This window comes from Hyposmocoma kahamanoa, unplaced genomic scaffold (assembly GCF_003589595.1).
Source record: "Hyposmocoma kahamanoa isolate Upper Pololo Valley unplaced genomic scaffold, ASM358959v1 68, whole genome shotgun sequence".
Taxonomy (NCBI): Eukaryota; Metazoa; Arthropoda; class Insecta; order Lepidoptera; family Cosmopterigidae; genus Hyposmocoma; species Hyposmocoma kahamanoa.
The window spans coordinates 2340049-2358543 of NW_020653856.1; the positions used below are offsets into that span (position 1 = coordinate 2340049).

Below are 18495 nucleotides of genomic sequence, written 5' to 3' on the forward strand. Positions count from 1 at the left end.
TCCTCGCCGGCAAAGTAATTTCGTGAAATGTGTGAGAAATTAAAGAAAACTAATATTTATAGATTTATTTGAGAGTATATACAAGTGACGTGTTTGTGTAGTTAGTGTATAGGCGTCAGGAAGATATGTTTATTAACTGAAACATGTAGTTTGAAAACCTATTTCCGTTTTTGATGTCAGTTAAAAAGAAACGTAATGTCAACAAACTCGCGGCTTTTACCCCGTGAAGTCCGGAGTCAAACAAACCGTTCCTTCAAACAAGTCCAGTCACCATGGAACCATTTGGCCTTTAAAAAAATACCTTTTGTTTACGAAGCGCGTCTGTTAATGTCTTTGTTTTCATTATCAACAATTTTTTAGTTGGAAATTCGCAGAATTTGTAATTTACATTTTCTGAAATCTATTATTTGTTGAAATTTTAAGAATAAACTCTACTCTTAAGCAATAAAATTTTATATTATTGACATTTTGTTTAGTTTTTACTATGATTATTAAAACAAAAATATGACGTCACGATGTACTTCATGTTAGATATTGTGATAAAATTTGAAATTTTTGTATCGCTGTTTATCACTCAAATTTGACAGCTAAATGTGGATATAATAGCTTTATCGCGGTGGCAATTGAACCTTTTTTAGCGTACCTCGTAATATGTTCATGAGTGTAGTATAGATAACAATGGATAGGTAATAAAGTTTTGCAGATACTGGTACTACAACCAGGTTGATTCTCAAAACAAATCTACATACTTGAGCATTTTCATCTTTGAAAGTTGAAGTCAAAAGACTCCGCAGAGTAAAATTAAAAAGTTAGTAAACCAGCAGTGCCGGAGGCTCAAGGGTTTACTCACGATATAGGGTTAAAAAGTTGAAGACCTCTTGTGAATTATGGAAGTTTTAACAACTTCGGTGACCGTAGGGTTTGCTTTGTAGATGCTGGATGAGGAGGTCCCAACTCGATTTCTGGTAGGGACAATTTGGAAATAACCTTTTTTTTTATTAGATCTGGTCTGGGGGTCTTGGGTGAATTATGTTGCTTTAGTACTTATAAAACAGGTAATTCCCTAGTTTGAGACCAGGTAATTGCGGTGGTTTTCTGGCACTTTATTATTAGCCCGAACTTCGATCTAGACGACTACAGACCATCGACACCAAGAAATTTGACCAAGATAGTTATCAGTGCAGACAAATATTGAAAAAAAGTATTGGATAGCTAAATGTTACCATTACAGAAAGTTATTATTGTTTATATATAAGTAACGGATTGCTAGGGCCGGTTTGTACGAGTAAATCAATAAGTGACAAGTAGAAATTTATTGTTGACATTGAGAGATTGATGAGAATCATTTGTGAGTTTGACAAGTGAAATATGGTGCATAACATATTAAACGTCGTTTAAACCGATCGTTAGGGTGATTTAGTTAACGGCACAGGAAGTTTTTTCTTTAAAACCTATAGATACCAATTTCACGGATATTAACTATATAACTGTGGTAGAACTGCTTGTGAAAAAGTTCATCCAGGGAAGTTACTACTGCTACCATTCCTGTTCCGGCTTTTAATTAAATAAAAATAACAATTACAGACACATGGGCCTTGGCAACTTTATGTCTCAAGGCGGCAGGCGCAGTGGCATTGCCTCTTGGATCTTTGCAATTCAAAGCTCTGAGTGGCACTGTAACTGTTGCACGACTTGTTCGTCACGTCATTTGATATCATAAAAACACTTTTTTATGATAAAATAGTACGCATTTGACGTTTGTGAGATATCACCTGATGAAAAGTGACGATAAAGTCAACGATGGAGACACATTTATATAATGCCGACTCACTATCGCCTTGAAAAAACCCAAATTATAATGTTCAGGAAACAAGCAGGCAGGAAATTTTTTTTTTTTTTAACTGCCTCCGTGGCCGAACGGTTACCATACCGGACTGCCACGCAGAGGTCCCAGGTTCGATTCCCGGGCCGGGAGAAATATTTGTATGGCCTACAATTGTTTCTCTCGTGAGTTTGGGTGTAATTTGTGGTTGTCTAAGTGTGTGTCCATGGCACCCGCGACACAGGGTTTCCCTAGTGCGGGGCTATGTTGAGTGTGTGTGTGCTAAAAAAAAAAAAAAAAAATTCCACTCCAAAACCGTTCATCATATAGATGTGAAGGATGACGCGTCGTGAGAATCTTGGATATATCTATAACGTGGGGTTATAACCTTAGCCTGCATCTATTTCTTCGATGATGGCAAGGGGATGATAAAATTATTTCATACAATTCCGTAGCACATTATTAATTAGTAACAGTAGAAGTCCTTGTTTAAAGATTTCGTCCGGGAAAACTCTGTGATCATTATCTATTCTACCGCCAAGCAGTAATATAACGATTACTGCGTTCAGGGGATTGAAGGGTAAGTTAAGGCTGCTGCCGATACCACAATTATTTTATGTCTTGGGGTAACAGAAGTGGCAGAGATACGCAGGTCGTTGCATTTAAAGTTTTGAGTGGCACTGAAGCTGTTATGGGTACTTGATCGTTTAAATAATTACAATTTTAAGTACTATTTTAAGTTAGCTGACGGAGAGCGCAGCATAATTACTATTGATGGATTACGTGTTACCGACAGGCGTTGTTGTTGTTGCATTAATTGAAATCATCGTTAGCTTTCTTAACATATCGACTATGAATTTTCTTTTCTATTGGGATTTCAAAACACAAGTTGACGTTGGACCAAAAGTCACTAGTCTAAAATGAAACTGGGCAGGACACAAATCTGCCGTATGACAAGCTAATTGTGGGTAAAGACCAGTACGCAAGTCGAAGACGTGGAAGATCCAGAAAGAGATGGCGTGACGAGTTGTGTTTATATGAGAAGTTGATAGCGGCGTTAAATTGCGATGAATGAAGAAAGGGAAGCCTTTGCCCTGCAGAAGGACAGTAACGGTTGAAAACCAAATTGAAAAAAGATATAGGCATGATATATAAGCATTTTATTGTATTTTTTCAGAGTTCTACAAAGAAAATAGGATGTCCCTCAGGGAGACCTTTTTGGCCCATGGTCTACATACAAAGTTTTCGAGCACATATTCTCACGAAATTTTCCTTCATCGTTAAAGCAGAAGATAAATTAGTAATGTAAGCTGCTCATGAATCAGTGTCGGAATAGTAGGTGTTTGGAATTGAAATCGGATCAGCTTTCTATCAACAAGGCTACTGCTGGTACGATTAACTTTCATTATTCTGTTTGAAACAAGAATAAATCGCATAAAGGTATCAGGTGTCTAACAAGGGAACGTTTTTGGTCCATAGTTTATTAAAATTGTTAGGAATTTTTTACGATGTCGAAATGCTTAAGTGAATCTTCTTTCAAGCTTCAGATTTCAATCAAAGCTTTTTGTGACAGTTTAAAGCAAATTATAATGAACCTACAGTATGTAATAGGCAGTTAAATCTTGTGTATAATATGCTGGGCGTTACTGTTTACGTAATTAAGCGAGGCTTGATTGATGAGGGTGTTAAACCATAGTAAACGAGTTCATTGTAAATTAAATGTAATGATTTACATAACATCTGTAATCGGTATTAATTTCTCATTAATTTTGTAACTCCTCATGACCACGTAGATACTTAAACTACGTGAGTTTAAGTTAATGTAATTAAAAAGTTATTTTCCATAGCATATGTAATGTTGGTATTCACAAATAACTAAAGTTACTTGACCTATGTTTTTAAAGAATTAGTCTCTCACTTAAAATTACAACAATAATTGGAAACTTGATTTATAAATAAGACTTAGAAGAAAGGAATGTCTAATTAATGGACGAACAAAAGTATACTTAAACTAATAAACTCACTAGCTTACACTAAAGCAGTTTTAGTTACAATTAACACATTTATTATTTATAATTAAGTAACTAAACCCATTTCACCTATTGTTACTTCGCGTTCATCATGAAAGGAAGTAAGGTCAGCCTGGTTAACAAAAATAACTCATATACATAGTAATAGGGGAAACGGTTATAGAACGGGGCACGCAACTTTGTAATTAAATTTACGAACCTGAATCAAAGGTAGTTTTCACGAGCCTCACATTTGCAGCACCACGCCACTGCGGCACAGCGATTAAAAATTCAGAAAAAAAACCGTTACACCATAGACAAATTTAGAAACCGGCACAAAAGAAAACTCACTCAAAAAAAGTAACGTTTCGAAAATTTCGGTTGGGTCACTCTTGAATTTCGAATATCATATTTGAATTTGGAGCTCGCGGGGAATAGGGAGGCGCTGCGTGCGCCCGGTGCGGCGTACGTCGCGTCACTAGAGAGGGGCGGGCTCGCGCATGCGTCACTCGGACCCTTTCAGCACTTTCATGAATACACTGTTCACTGTTGAAACTCCATAGAGAAGCTTTTATTATGCAATTGTTTTACCTGTGTGCGTTTTCGTTGCCAAGAATAATAAGGTTGGATTGTTTTACATTTATGTTTGGAACAATGTCTTGTGTATCTATTTCAGATTACATTTCATCATATTTAGAATCCATTTTATGTTCCACAGCCGCGCACGTGTCCCCTCTAAGGATTTTATCACGATACATCCTATCACCGTTAGCAGGAGGTATTGCTTCTAAACATTGATTGAGACATTGATAGAGAGTTAGCCGATATAATGAGGAAACGTAGAGCATTGGCGATCTGCAGTAATATAATAAGGGTAATTACAGGCACATGGAACTTTTCAACGGGTGACGGGCGCAATGGTAGTTTACCTAAGATACTTGCGGTAAAACTCTGAGCGACACAGCAATTGTTATGGACAGGCGTGTCGCTTACCATCCGTCTTGTTCGTATTATAAAAAACGTCTACTATCGTTCTATACGAGCAGCCTGTAGTTCATTTAGACCGTGGACCAACAACGCAAGAGCATTGCTAACCTCCGTACTACTGATCGTTACTCCGAAAAACTCCTTCCAGACAGGATGTAGCACTACGTAAATGGGCGTGGATATCTATTATTTCCTCTTTATATTATATTAACGCTTCCTAATATGGCTAGATGGCGCTAATCCTAAACAAAACAAAAGAATAGCCGGCAGTAAAGCCATCTAGTTGATTTGTTTGTTATCACTAGAAATTACAGTAGCGTTGATAAATTATCGCTGCACTAGGTTCCTTCGCGTTTGGATACCACTTTCCACTTAACATCAGGTGGAGTGGAGTCATTTGCCTGTCAGGTAAAAAAAAAAATTCCAGCTCGTCCATGCAAACACAAATTAGTTACAAAAATAGCTAGTAAATAGCTGGTGTACCTACATAATTTGTATTAGGAGGTGTGTAAGTACATAATTTATGATAGGAGGTCATGCATCTTTGTCGCACTCGCTATAGGAATAATTTGCTATCTCTATCTTCAATTATTTACTGTTCTGCAACTTTACACATGTCAGGTTTGTGTCTTTCCTCGACGCAGACTGATTGCAAAGTCGGTCTTTTGACTGAGATTCGAATCTTCACTACGAGGACGCTACTAACACATCTGCCTGTTTTTTATATAAGATCATTGACAACATTACATACGTTGCTTTGATCCCAAAGTAAGTAACTAAATCACTTGTGTTATGGACATCGGAAACAACGGTACTACAAATACCCAGACTCAAGACAACATAGAAAAGTTAGTTTACTTCAATAACATGGCCGAGTATCGTACCCGAGACCTCAGAGATGAAAACCGGTATGCAAGCCACTCGACCACGGAGGTCTTTTACAGTAAATAATTAGAGCATACTTTTCTATTTAAAAGAAATTTTGTGTCTTTGTGAAGCAGACTGCCACAAACAAAAAAATGGAGAAGGTTTTCAATTCGACAATTTTTTTTAAATGGTACTGAGTGATGGGATTAACAAGTCGTGCGCCTGATGGTAATCGACACGCCTTTCCATAACAGTTGCAGTGTCACTCAGAGCTTTAAATCGCAAAGATCTAAAGTGCACTGCCTCTACGCCCATCACCTTGAGACATAAGTCCCATGTGCCTGTAATGTCACCAGTACCCTTACCCTTCAAAACCGGAACGCAGTAATGCTCGCATTACTGCTTGCCGGCAGAAAAGGTAAGGTACTTTTGATTTGCACCTAGTCAAGTTGTTTTATATTTCATAATTTTCTTTTCTTTATTTATTTATTTGCAAACAATGTAGGTACAAAAATTACATAGGTGATAAGTACATACATACCCCTTTGGGGTGCAGCAATTAATTATTATTAAACGTAATATTAAAATTGTAAAAATAAAAATAATAGCAAAAAATAATAATAATAACATTTAGGAACTAATACATATAGGATCTTAAAATTATCATTAATAAACTTTAGATCATAGTATTACATAGACTTAAAATTACTTATCTGAAACTGGACTCTTTTAGCTTATAGGAGAGTTCATGAAGTCTCCCATATTGTAATAACATTTACTTAACAAGAGAGACCTCAACTTGGTTTTAAACACGTTGTCACTATCTACTTTCGTGAGGATGCCTGGTATTTTGTTATAAATTAGTATAGCTTCAGTGACAGCCAGCGTAACGAGGTCTGAGGAATATTCTGTCTTCTTACAAAAATCTGATTGGAGATCATTTTGGTAATATTTACTGCTATTTTACTGCTACTTAGCGCTCGTCACCTTCTTTTTCTAATCGTATCAATGGCGTATAATATATAGCATAAGCTGCTCGCCGATTTTTGCCCTGGGTGCGCCAGACTCATGTGCTTGTCATTTCACCAGTACACTCAAAACCGGAACGCAGCAATGGTCACATTACTGCTCAGCAGTAGAAATAGGTAAGGCGGCAGTACTTCCCTGAACGAACTCTTTCTCAAGAAGTTCTACTGTTTCTAAAATATGGGTATAATTTGTACGTGTTTCATGATTACTCCGTCATGTGTGAACCGATTTCGATGATTCTTTTTTTGTTGGAAAGGGGATATCTTCGTGGTTTCAAATTTGAATTTGAAGTATTATATTAATATTTTAAAAATATACCACTTCTAACTCAATAAAACTTGGCAAATGGTAAATGTAATTCCATATACTTTTCAGGTAGGTATTTTTTATAAAGAAACTCGTAATTATTTCCATCATATATCTACCACTATTTTTCAAGATAAAATTACTGTTCTTGTTAACACAAATTACTTTTTCATCAATCTACGATAGAGATGTGTCCATCAGAATAGTAATAAGAGGTTACACTATAAACAGAATTCGATATTGCCTAGATACATCGAGTATATAACCAGAAATAGACACGAAATGTAAAAAAATTGAAAACAATTCTGCCGTATCATTACTGTGATAACTGTGCTCCGATTGGCCAGCCTGAATTCGAAACAATTGTCGGGTGTCGTCAATGGGTGTCGTCAATTGTTTCACTTCAAACGACCACTTAACTTGAGCTTTGCTATAATGGACAAAAACCGATGAAATTTGATTCCATTTGTTTTGTAATTAGATGTTATGCTGTTTTTCCTCACACCATCGAATGCAACAGCACGCCATTGTTAGAGATATTTTCTTTATTACAATAAATATAGAATATTTTTGGAATAGACGGAGACGTACACACAGGTCAGTTATTGGCGCTGTCTATATTTCAGTGCAAACGAGAGTTGATATTTATGAATGGAAGAAATGTATGGCCCTTATTTCGTCTCTATTTCTGGTTATATACTCGATGCCTAGATATTACTTAGTTGGCAATGAAACTTTTTTTTCTACGGATCTAAATAGCCTCCTTACACAGTCACTCTATCGCGCGTCATCAGGAGAGTACAGTATTGCGCGCGGGAAAACCTGCATGCGCAATCGTGCGCGATTACCTGTTTTGAATTTTTTTAAGCCAACGTTCTTACGCGCGCGATTTCTCGTGTTCGTTTTTGTTACAACGGAAAGAGCGACCGTGTAAAGGTTATTAGCACAGAATAGACCGCGTGTTAGAGTGCACAACTGATGAACGCAATAGTGTATCACGCGCAATAGTGTAGGATGTGTTCACCTAGGAGGCCTACTATAACCTTTCCAAAAACATTCTTATTTCAATGTAAGCGTAAAGCTTATTATAATATGACATTCGTACCATGACAAACCTGTCAACCAAGTAATGTATTATTGCTAAAGTGATTGAAAGAACGAATGGTTTCCCAATATTGTCTATTCCTCACTAAAAATAGGAAAGAAATAACGCTATATGAACTATATAATCTTTCTGTTTTGATGTTCCGAATCGTCTTATCGTAGTATAATGTTTAAGTACTTAATGTTATTTACATTCAGAGCATATTAACTGTTAGAAAAAGAAATCCGCATTTCATGAAGTAAAATAAATAAAACAAGCTGAGTCTTGATGGTTACGTTGTGAATTCGGAATTATAGTCTAGTGCCAACTGTTAGTGTCGCCAAGGAGCGTATAGATGTCGCTGTTATGATTTTACGAAATAAACATCGCGTATTTTTATTTAACGAGAAATTATGTCCTATGTACTATTAAATTAAAAAATAAACAAAAATTGGAGAGATTTATGTAAATAAACAAGTTCAACATAACTTTGAATCATTAAAAATCAATACTTAGACAATAAAATTCGAAAATAATTTTGTTTCCACTGCGTCCGAGTAGCTATTTTAAGATTGCTAAATTTGACATAAGAACAATCTGGGGAATGAGTAGTCGCAAAGCTGCAAATAAAACATTACAGTTTTAACATTATAATAAGCTTACTTTTAGCGCGTCATGGTACGAAAAGTCAAATTAAGGTATATATTGTTTTAACTGTCACGATTGAGACTGAACTTACTTACTTAGCTGGCTCAGCGACCCGAAGTGAATCTTGGCCACCGACACCAAAATATGCCATTTCTTGCGGTCTTGTGCCGGTTTCGACCATTTGGGCACATTCAGCTCCCTCAGGTCTGATATCTCGGACCTCGTCGCGTACCGTGGACCGTTGTGGCGTAGAGGAGCGCCTCCGGGTAGCGGACAGGGGAATTGCTGGTAGTAAAGTAAAGCTAGCTACGCTAACCGGCAAGGTCGAGTGTGGTGCTCCAGCAACATAGGTGTTGTGTGGCAGACTAACACTGCTCTCACGTAAAAAAACAAGCCGTTACGAAATCGGCAGAAAAATGAAACCTTAAAAAAATTCTATTAATTTTTTTATATGATACCAAGTGCTGGGACGAATAACTCGTGCGTCTGATGGTAAATGACACGCCTGTCCATAACAGTTGCAGTTCTTTCAAAGCTTTAAAACAAAAAGGTCTGTGGAGCACAGCCACTGCGCCCGTCACGTCTGTTGTTAAGTCTCATGTGCCTATAATGGTCACCATCTGTCTTCGAGTATATAACCAGAAACAGAGATGAAATAAGGGCCATTCATCCCCTACAACTAGTCACGCAAATGGGCCTTACATCACTTTTAAATATTACTTATCGTTTGCACTGAAATCAGAAAACTGAAATAGTACAGCGCCAACAACTGACCTGTGTGTACGTCTCCGTATATTCCAAAAATATTCTGTATTCACTGTAATAAAGATAATATCTCTAACAATGGGGGCTGTTCCATTCAATGGTGTGGGAAAAACAAGAGGAATCACATTTCATCGGTAATTACATATTAAATATGTAATTTTGCAATTTTCGTCCATTATAGCAAAGCTCAAGTTAAACCATAGTTAAACTCTGTCGATTTGAAGTGAAATAATTGACGACACCCGTCAATTGTTTCGAATTCGGGCTGGTCAATCGGAGCGCTGTTGTTACAGTAATGACATGGCAGAATAGTTTTCACACAAATTAAATGCCATTTCGTCTCTATTTCCGGTTATATACTCCATGCTATCTGTCTATCTATTAGTCGTCGAAATTAGTCCAATGAGGACAAATTCGGTGGGTCTAGCTCTAGTAAATGTTACTTCCCCATCATAGTCACGATCTATAACGAACTATGGTTGGCATAACCCAGAGGCAATCCTGCAAGGCGCTGCTTGGTGTACACCGAATAATGACCCACTACTCGCAATATGTTTTTGAGGTCATTATGTTCACGTGGAAACACTTAGCACCGTTTGGGCGAGTGGAGGCGATGGGTGGGTGCCTCCGTCGTGCGGGATAACTCCGATCAGTACCGCGTCGCACTGCACTTCCCGAAAAAATCCCGCTGGTTATAGGACCGACCTATAACCAGCGGATATATGAGCACCTACCCACCGAACTAGAAAACGAATGCTGTGAGGAAACGTTTAGGTGCAGACTGAAGAACCTTTTATTGGAAAAGTCCCTTTACTCAGTATCAGAGTACACTCAAAGGGCTTAATAAATAATTAAATTATTATATATATTAATGGATTTGACATTCACCATATTATTATACTGTAATATACATTTATTAGTTATTAAGAATCCATATTGACATTTCCTGTATACACTTGACATTGAGAGTTTAATTCAATTATTTATTAGTTTAATTAATTTTGTTGATTTTGTATATGTACACTATTGTGTGCTTATGACTCACTATTGTATTATTATTTCTTTATTATTTTGTAAACTGACGCTCACTTTTCGAAGAGTAGTATAAATTGATATGTAATTGTATTTGTGTGAAATTTGTAATGTTGAGAGAAATACACTAAACTATAAGCCAACTAGGTAGGTAGATAGGACGGGTCAGTGTCCATGGATCTGTAAAGAGTCCAAAATGTTTGTTAGTGCGAAAAAAAAATGTGATTTAGGTACGTAATTTTTATGACAGTTTCTTTTTATTTATTGATTTTATTTATATACATTTTAAGAAAATTCACGGACAAATAATAAATTGTTATAATTAAATATGAGTAATCCAATGCCATTTACGAATTTTTACCAACATGGTACAATATAATAAATTGTTTAACAAAGCCAAAAACAGATTTTAAGAAAGAGCAAAAAAAGAACAAAGTTACATGAAAAAATAATAAGTAGTTAAAACAAATAGCGAGTGAAACATTGACTTACAATTATATGGACGTCGGGTCCGCGCTAAAAAGTGTCCGCACTTATAAGGCACTAAAATCGTATACAGAGCGCCAAACTCCGCTTTAGTCTTCATTTGTTCGACTGACAGCGCGATACTGCGATGACATTATAATTTAAATTTCGAATAGGTTGACTTGGGACATTTTTTTCGTGGTTTTTGTATTAGACCCGTCGTCCATTTATTTGTAAGTCAATGGAGTGAAACAAAAAAAAACAAAAATAATAGACAATTAGACAAAAGCCAGTTACGTGTTGTATCAAAATGACATTTGGTCATTTCTCGGCTGACTGTCTTAAAACCTAAGAACTCTATTTTTTCTGTAAATTGACCTTCATCTCACCTGTTGGAAAGTGACGACGAGATCGACGATTAAGCACGCACACCTATGTAATGCCCATTCACTCTCACCTTGAAAAGGCTCAAGAGAATAAGTCTGCGGACTGCAATTCCACTCTACAGCCGTTCGCCATATAAATACAATATTATTGTAACGGCACGAAAAGACCTCCCCGCATAACGGACCACTACCTTTTCTTTCTCATATAGCTGGCGGACCCTGAGCAACAATCGGCTAGTACCTTATGTCGGCTCCACACGATTGCCAAACCATGGAAAGGGCGCGCAAGCACAAAACGTGTGTGATGGTGTGTTTGAATTGGCTTGCGCAAGCTTGCATATGCTTGTTTGTCGAAGCTTGCGGCAAGTGTTCGACAGGCAGACGTTTCTTTTCTGCTACGTTGGGTTGATGGAAATGTTAGTAATATTATTTGATTTTTAATTCGGGACTTAATCATCCAGTTATAAGCAAATGTATACGACATCGAGTATCGCCCGACAAGTCGCCGGATGTCGTGAGTGTTGTATGTCGGTCTAATGAGAACCCTAGTGCTCAAATAAATAATGAAGATCAAGTGCGTGTATTTATAAAAACTCGCACGGCAAAAAGAAGCTGACACCCGTTTCTTCAGTCCCTTCGAGACTATGGACGTTGCAATTCGTCCGAAACGTCGAGGTAATTAAAATATGTTTTATACGTGATTAGGGGTCGTATTTCAGAACTCTACTCAATGCTCAAGTCAGGATTTGAGCAGACTTGAGTATGATTTCAAGCACTGGAAATACGACCCTAATTGCAAGGCCTTGAGTATGATTTTCAGTGCTCACTGCAATACTCAAGTCCGGACTTGAGTATTGAGTAATTAAAAATGAAATAATGTCTGAAAATCGTGAAAGTTTAAATGAAAGTATATGTAAGTAATACCTTAAAATAAGGCCACGAAACAATACACCATAGTTCTATAAATGAATCCGCGAGGGGTTTGGAACAAATTGACGATGGTTTTGCCCTCCCAAATGAATCGCCAAAATATACCATTAACGTATAATTTGTGTACACAGACAGAGTAGAAAGAAAACAAAGTTTATAAAAATTAATACTTAAAAACACAATATTTAAATAGGTAAATATTATTATTTGTATGTATACGTTGTAGCGTGGCCGTGACAGCCACGGTTGGACCCAACGCCAGTCATGCAGAGTCAGGTCGTGGCTTCGAATCCGAGCTTGCACTTCTGAGTTTTAGATTTTATGTGAAATTTTTTTCATGACATTAAGTGACGGGACAGAACAGTCGTGGGCCTGATGGTAAGCGACACGCCTGTACTTAACAGATGCAGTGCCGCTCAGAGTTTTACATCACAAAGATCTGAGGGGCATTGCCCCTGCGCCCGTCAGCCTGGGATATAAGTTGACAAGTCCCATGTGCCTGTTATTTCACCAGCACCTTTAAAACTGGAATACAGTAATGTAGGCATTACTGCTTGGTGGTAGAAACAGATAAGTAAGTTGGCAGTACTTCCCTGGACAAACTCTTTCACTCTAATGCTACTAAAAAACAGTTAGCTTCTTATTGTAATAATTTATTCTTATTAGTATTTATTTTTTATTTATGTAGAAAATGAAATTATTTGACCTATTAACGGTCCTTCCAATCACATATAATTTTTTGTTCTATTCAATCAGTCGCTGAGAATGGTATAGGTTGGTAGCTTAAAAAACAAATACACCAGTCAATTTCAAGATAAAAAAGGCACTCTAGATAGATCTCAGAAAAGCAAATAAATAAAGAAGGCATCAAGCAAACAGAGAAAACAGGACAAAGAAAATTTAATTGGTCCAGGCCTCGACCTATCTGGACAATAGAGAGGGTGTTGTACGTGCACGCGGGTGTTTTTTCCCAAGGAAGCCTATGTCAACGGCCTGATGTGAGGTCAGGTCTACCTTTGTAACGATATGTTGCAAAAATTTGACAACAGATGGCGTGATTAGTATTTTAAAACGCAACATAGGTTTGCTAGTTTTTTTTATTTATAATACTTGTAATTGCAATAATTACAATTTATAACCATGAAATTAAGTAGGTACAATTGTAAAAACTAACATATCGACTGTGAACTGGCAACCGGTACCATCTCAATTTTGACAACTTTACAGGACGAAGAAGAAATCATTTATATAGGGTTTATTAAATAAAAATACGTAGTGCACATACATACATATGTGTAATAAAAATATTTAAAAACTTCGTATTTTTATTTGATCAACCAGATGCTATATAAAGGACGCAAACAATTTTTTCTTCATCCTGTAAGTTTACGGTATCGAACATTGGAAATAAAACCATGCGTAGTGAATCGGTCAAAAACTGTGTCTATACTATATCTATACTGTGTCGGTAACCAGTTAACTCTAAATAAGAAAATAATATGTTCCTTGTTGCTCTAGATTGACACACAATAGTAGTATTTGGTAGCAGTAAAGCTCCTTACGAAAGTGTTCGTCCAGGGAAGTACTGTACCTTACCTATATCTACCTCGACGCAGTTATGTTAGCATTACTGCGTTCATATTTTGAAGGGTAAGAATGCTGGTAAAATTACTGGCACCGTTAATACGGGCAGTATTGAATCGGTTCCATTGCGCGAGTCGAGTGGCTTTGTTTCAGAATTTCTTTTTCTACAAACGACATTAGAGCCATTTGAAAAATATGTTCTATTTAATTCAGTTGATATAAAAAAAAGTCATTGGTAACAGTAATTGAATACAGCGGTTTTTTTTTGTAAAATTTCGAGGTAAGTTTGTGTTTATCCGCTCACGCGATGCGCTCCTACTACCGCAAAATGGCGGCTATTTGGTTTCGCAAATTAGAAAAGTATTCAGTTTAAATACAAGTTTGTATAAATAAAAATTATTATTCTGCATTGCTAAATAAATATCCTCCGTACTACCAACAAAAACATCTCAAATAAAATGCAGTAATACACCGCAAATCCTGCACTTAAAAAGCACTAACGAAATTTTTGGTGTACTTGGATAAATATGATAATATTCCGTTTGAGTGGTTCTAACGTTTACCGTGAAATTACTCCTTAAAGTATAGTTTATAAACATTTATATTCAGGGTAAACTTTAAAAACGTGACTTACGGTATGTTTTCAATAAATAAACACCGAAATCACCAGCCCAAACAATAACACACACGATTGTCGTGACGTATTTTTGAGGTTGTTTATTTTTTTTAAATGACAGACCCAGGCATATTACACATATTTAAGACATATTGCCAGTCGTTTTACACGAGCAGTCTGTGGATCTCATATAGCAAATGTGCTTACAGTGCTCTGCGCGTTCAGTTTAATAACATCTTCAGGGCTTTGTTGGGGAGGCCGCGCTTCTGCAGTGCGTCGGGGATGTTTGCCGAAGCCCGTATTGACGATTTCTATGCGATCATGCGTAAAAAGGCGAACTCCCTGAGATGCAGATTGCGTTGCAGCACCAACGGAGTCCTGAAGATGATAGCTGATAGGTGTGAGGGCCCGATCCTCAAATATTGGATGGACCTACAGAGGGGGGTATATGTCCATATCCGAAATTAGATGTGTAGGAGTTGTATATGTGCCCTTCCTTCTTGTAGCATTTTATTATAAATTTATAGATTAATTACTTATGTACTAACCTAATTTTAAGTCAAATTGTTACTAACTAACTAACAATACTATGGACGAAGTCTGAAATAAACAATATTTTATTTTATTTTTATTTTATTTTTATTAAAAACTTTATGGTTTGCTAGAGTAGTTACCGAAATAGCAATTAATATTAGTTCTTTTACCTATTATAACTTCGATATCAATTATAAATTCTTTCTTTTATAATATAAATATCGAATTTATATTATAAATTCGATGTTCGGTATAAAATCATCACCGGCACCTCTAGGTGTGATATGCGTCTACGGCTGCATGTATCGCGTGAGCGGTTATCTTCTGTTACGAAAATTTTTAGGAATCGTATATTCACACCGTATACTAATCAGTGTATAAGTCAATTTTACTACATTTTTTTTCCAAAGTGATTTAGTTAGTTTAGTTTGATTTAACACTTTCGCTGTTATGCAGAATCAACCAAAGTCATTTAAGGTTGTATTGACCCTTAAGGCTAGGCGTGTAGCTTACCACCAGGCGCAAGACTTATACGTCCCGTTACATTACAAATCATAAAAAGAAATAAAGAAGAATGGCATGGGTCTAATGGATTTGGCAAGACAGCAATTTGTCGATGTTTGATTGATTGAAACTGGGATCTCGGTTACAGATTGAAACTTACTGTACCGTCTCCGGCTTGATAATTGCTACAGACGGTATCTTGTTACTGGTTAGACAAAAAACAATGGCGAAATTATTGTTAAAAGAATTGTTTAGTAATATATTCATTACATTTTTCCGAATCCGAGACTATATAGATCTAGAAAACTAGGATCCATTTCGGATGTCGCTTGTGCACTAAGTTTTAGTAGCAATAGATCTCCTTGTAAAAGAGTTCGTCCGGGGAAGTACTGCCACCTTACCTATTTCTGCTGCCAAGCAGTAATGTAAGCCATACTGCGTTCCGGTTTTGAAGAGTTAAGGGTGCTGATGATATTACAAACACATGGGACTTGTCAACTTATGTCTAGGGGTGTCGGGGGTAGTCGCAGTGCTTCCGAGATCTTTGTCATTTAAAGCTCTAAATGGTACTGCAAGTTATGGAGTCCCGTCACCTAAATATTATAAAAAAGACAGGTTCGAATCCTGTCAGAGCGAAAAAATTTTTCTTCCTGTTCGATTATTTGTATTGATAATTTTTATAAGAGAATAATGAAGTAATTTGATTAAAAAATAAACGATATGAATCTTCTCCATGGTTACTGTCGTATTACAGTAAGCATGAAGCTTTTTAACTAACTAAATAAACTTTGATTTCAAAGACTTGATTCCATTTTTTATCTCATTGTCTGCAAACGCTCTTGCATTTTGTTACAGCATGCAAGGCAATGCATATCAAATTTAGTAAGTTCCTTTACACGAAACGATCATAGCAATCTAAAAAAAAATTGCTATAAAAGAACATTTAGCCATCATCACTAATACGTATGGCGCGAAACCCTTACGTAATGTCTGCAAAATAAAAATAAGTTTTTTTTTATAATATCAAGTGAAGGGACAAACAAATCGTGTGCCTAGTGGTAAACTACACGCCTGTCGATAATAGTTACTGTGGCACGATCTGAAGGGTACTGCCACTGCGCTTGTCACCCTGAGACATAAGTTGACAAGTCCCACGTACCCGTAATTTCACCAACACCCTTCAAAACCGGAACGGGACTACTGCTTGGAGGCAGAAATAAGTAATACTCATGCTGCGGCAAAAAAAGACGGCATCAAGCAAATAGAAAATTCGTGAGGTCTGCTGATTGGGTTAGACCCGGTCTGGCAAACAGGCGTTGGTTCGAATCCAGCCGGTAAGAAAGAATTTCTTTTTGTGTTTGAACTACTGTTGGGATAACTTTCCGAAAAACTTTAAACAGTGGAAATTTTTCCGGAAAAATTCCCGAAAAATTAGAAAAATTGGAAAAATGTTATTTCGAAGGCTCATAATGTTATGTTCTACATTTAAAAGCATCTTTTGTAGTTTAATTTAGCGTGAATTATATAATTAGTGTTACAGCTAAAGCACAAAGAAAAACGTGATTTAAAATGATTTCACAAAAGCGAAAAGAACCTTTTTAATGGCTCCAACGTTTTCGTGCAGTAACTTCAACTTTTGACAGGTGTCAACGTCAAATATGGAAAATTCTTACAGGATAAAAAAAAAAGGAAAGGAGCTGCCCTGACAATAGAATGAACGTGCATATTTAAATAAAAATTTAACGCTACAAATGGCGGATTTCTTTAGTGTTGTACCGTAAGCTATCGATAAGTCATTATCGACATGTAAATGTATGGCTTGAATGTTGACTGTTTTGTTTAGTTTACTGTAACCAAAGTATGATTAGAACATTTAATTAAAGTATCAATCAATATTCCATTTGGGAATATCTTGTTAATTTGTATGTACTTTCTTTGTTTTGTGTTAATTGTGGCAATTTTTTTTGAATTGCGTTAAAAAACCAGTATGCATTTCGTATGCAGACGGACAATCGTGTGAACACTATTGGCCGAGCGCCTTTGATTTGTGATAAGCGCCAAATGTGCTCTATACACGTTGGCGCTTGCCTTCACTCAGTCAGCTAGACGAGTGACACCGAACGATGGCAAGGCAAGGCAAATAGGCTATCTATACGTTTACGTTGGATAAACATATCATTGTATTGCTGGCTTTAAAAATAGTCATTCTTAGTATTACCGTTGTCAGTGGAAAACATTCGGAAACGAGTGAATAATTTTGTTCACAAGAACTGAGAATGCTTAGTAAATGAGTCTTGTCGAATCTAAATTAAATATAAAATTATTTACCAATGAACCTAGTGATGGAATTGCATTATCATGTAATCTAGTTACATTCAAAGTTCTGTTAAAATTTGACTCTTCAAAATGAAACGAATAAATAGAGATGAACTGATCCAATGTTTATATTCAGCAGTCCTATTATTTCCTACCATTATCTTTTCATTTCTTGGTAAACTTGAAAAAGTAAAAATAATAATAATAAAAACCTCGTTCTGAATTGTTTTAATAACAGAATATCAATAATATGTACGCTTACAAGAACAACACTATCACAAAACAATCATTAACAACAATCATCAAAATATACAAACAAGTAGGCAATCTGAAGTAACCAAAGCAAAATTTGGCAAGATTATTGATACATGAGATATTTGGGCTATTGTGTGATTTATAGTTAGAAAAATAACCATGCCTGTCAGTGTTACATTCGATTGATTCTCGCTTTTGGTAATGCCATATCCCTTAATGCTGCAGCGACGCATTTTTATTAATACCTATTTGTTCTCACTGTCAATATTTTTGTCCATTTTATTACTATCCATGCAAATAATTCAACAAAAACACTTGGAAAACATTTGTTTTGAAATTTGATGTACTGCCCTTTG

General features: G+C 36.3%; 1 protein-coding gene across 1 annotated transcript in view; it reads right to left on the reverse strand.

Annotated features, from left to right (window-relative positions):
* Positions 1-4508: 4508 nt before the first annotated feature.
* Positions 4509-18495, reverse strand: part of LOC113232290 (potassium voltage-gated channel subfamily C member 4-like) — a 520425-nt gene continuing 506438 nt past the window's right edge. The window contains exons 11-13 of the mRNA XM_026466961.1: positions 14738-14962; positions 8848-9037; positions 4509-4618 (exon numbers count right to left, since the gene is read on the reverse strand). Of these exons, the coding sequence (XP_026322746.1) occupies positions 4509-4618; positions 8848-9037; positions 14738-14962 (525 nt within the window). The remainder of the gene's footprint in view (positions 4619-8847; positions 9038-14737; positions 14963-18495) is intronic.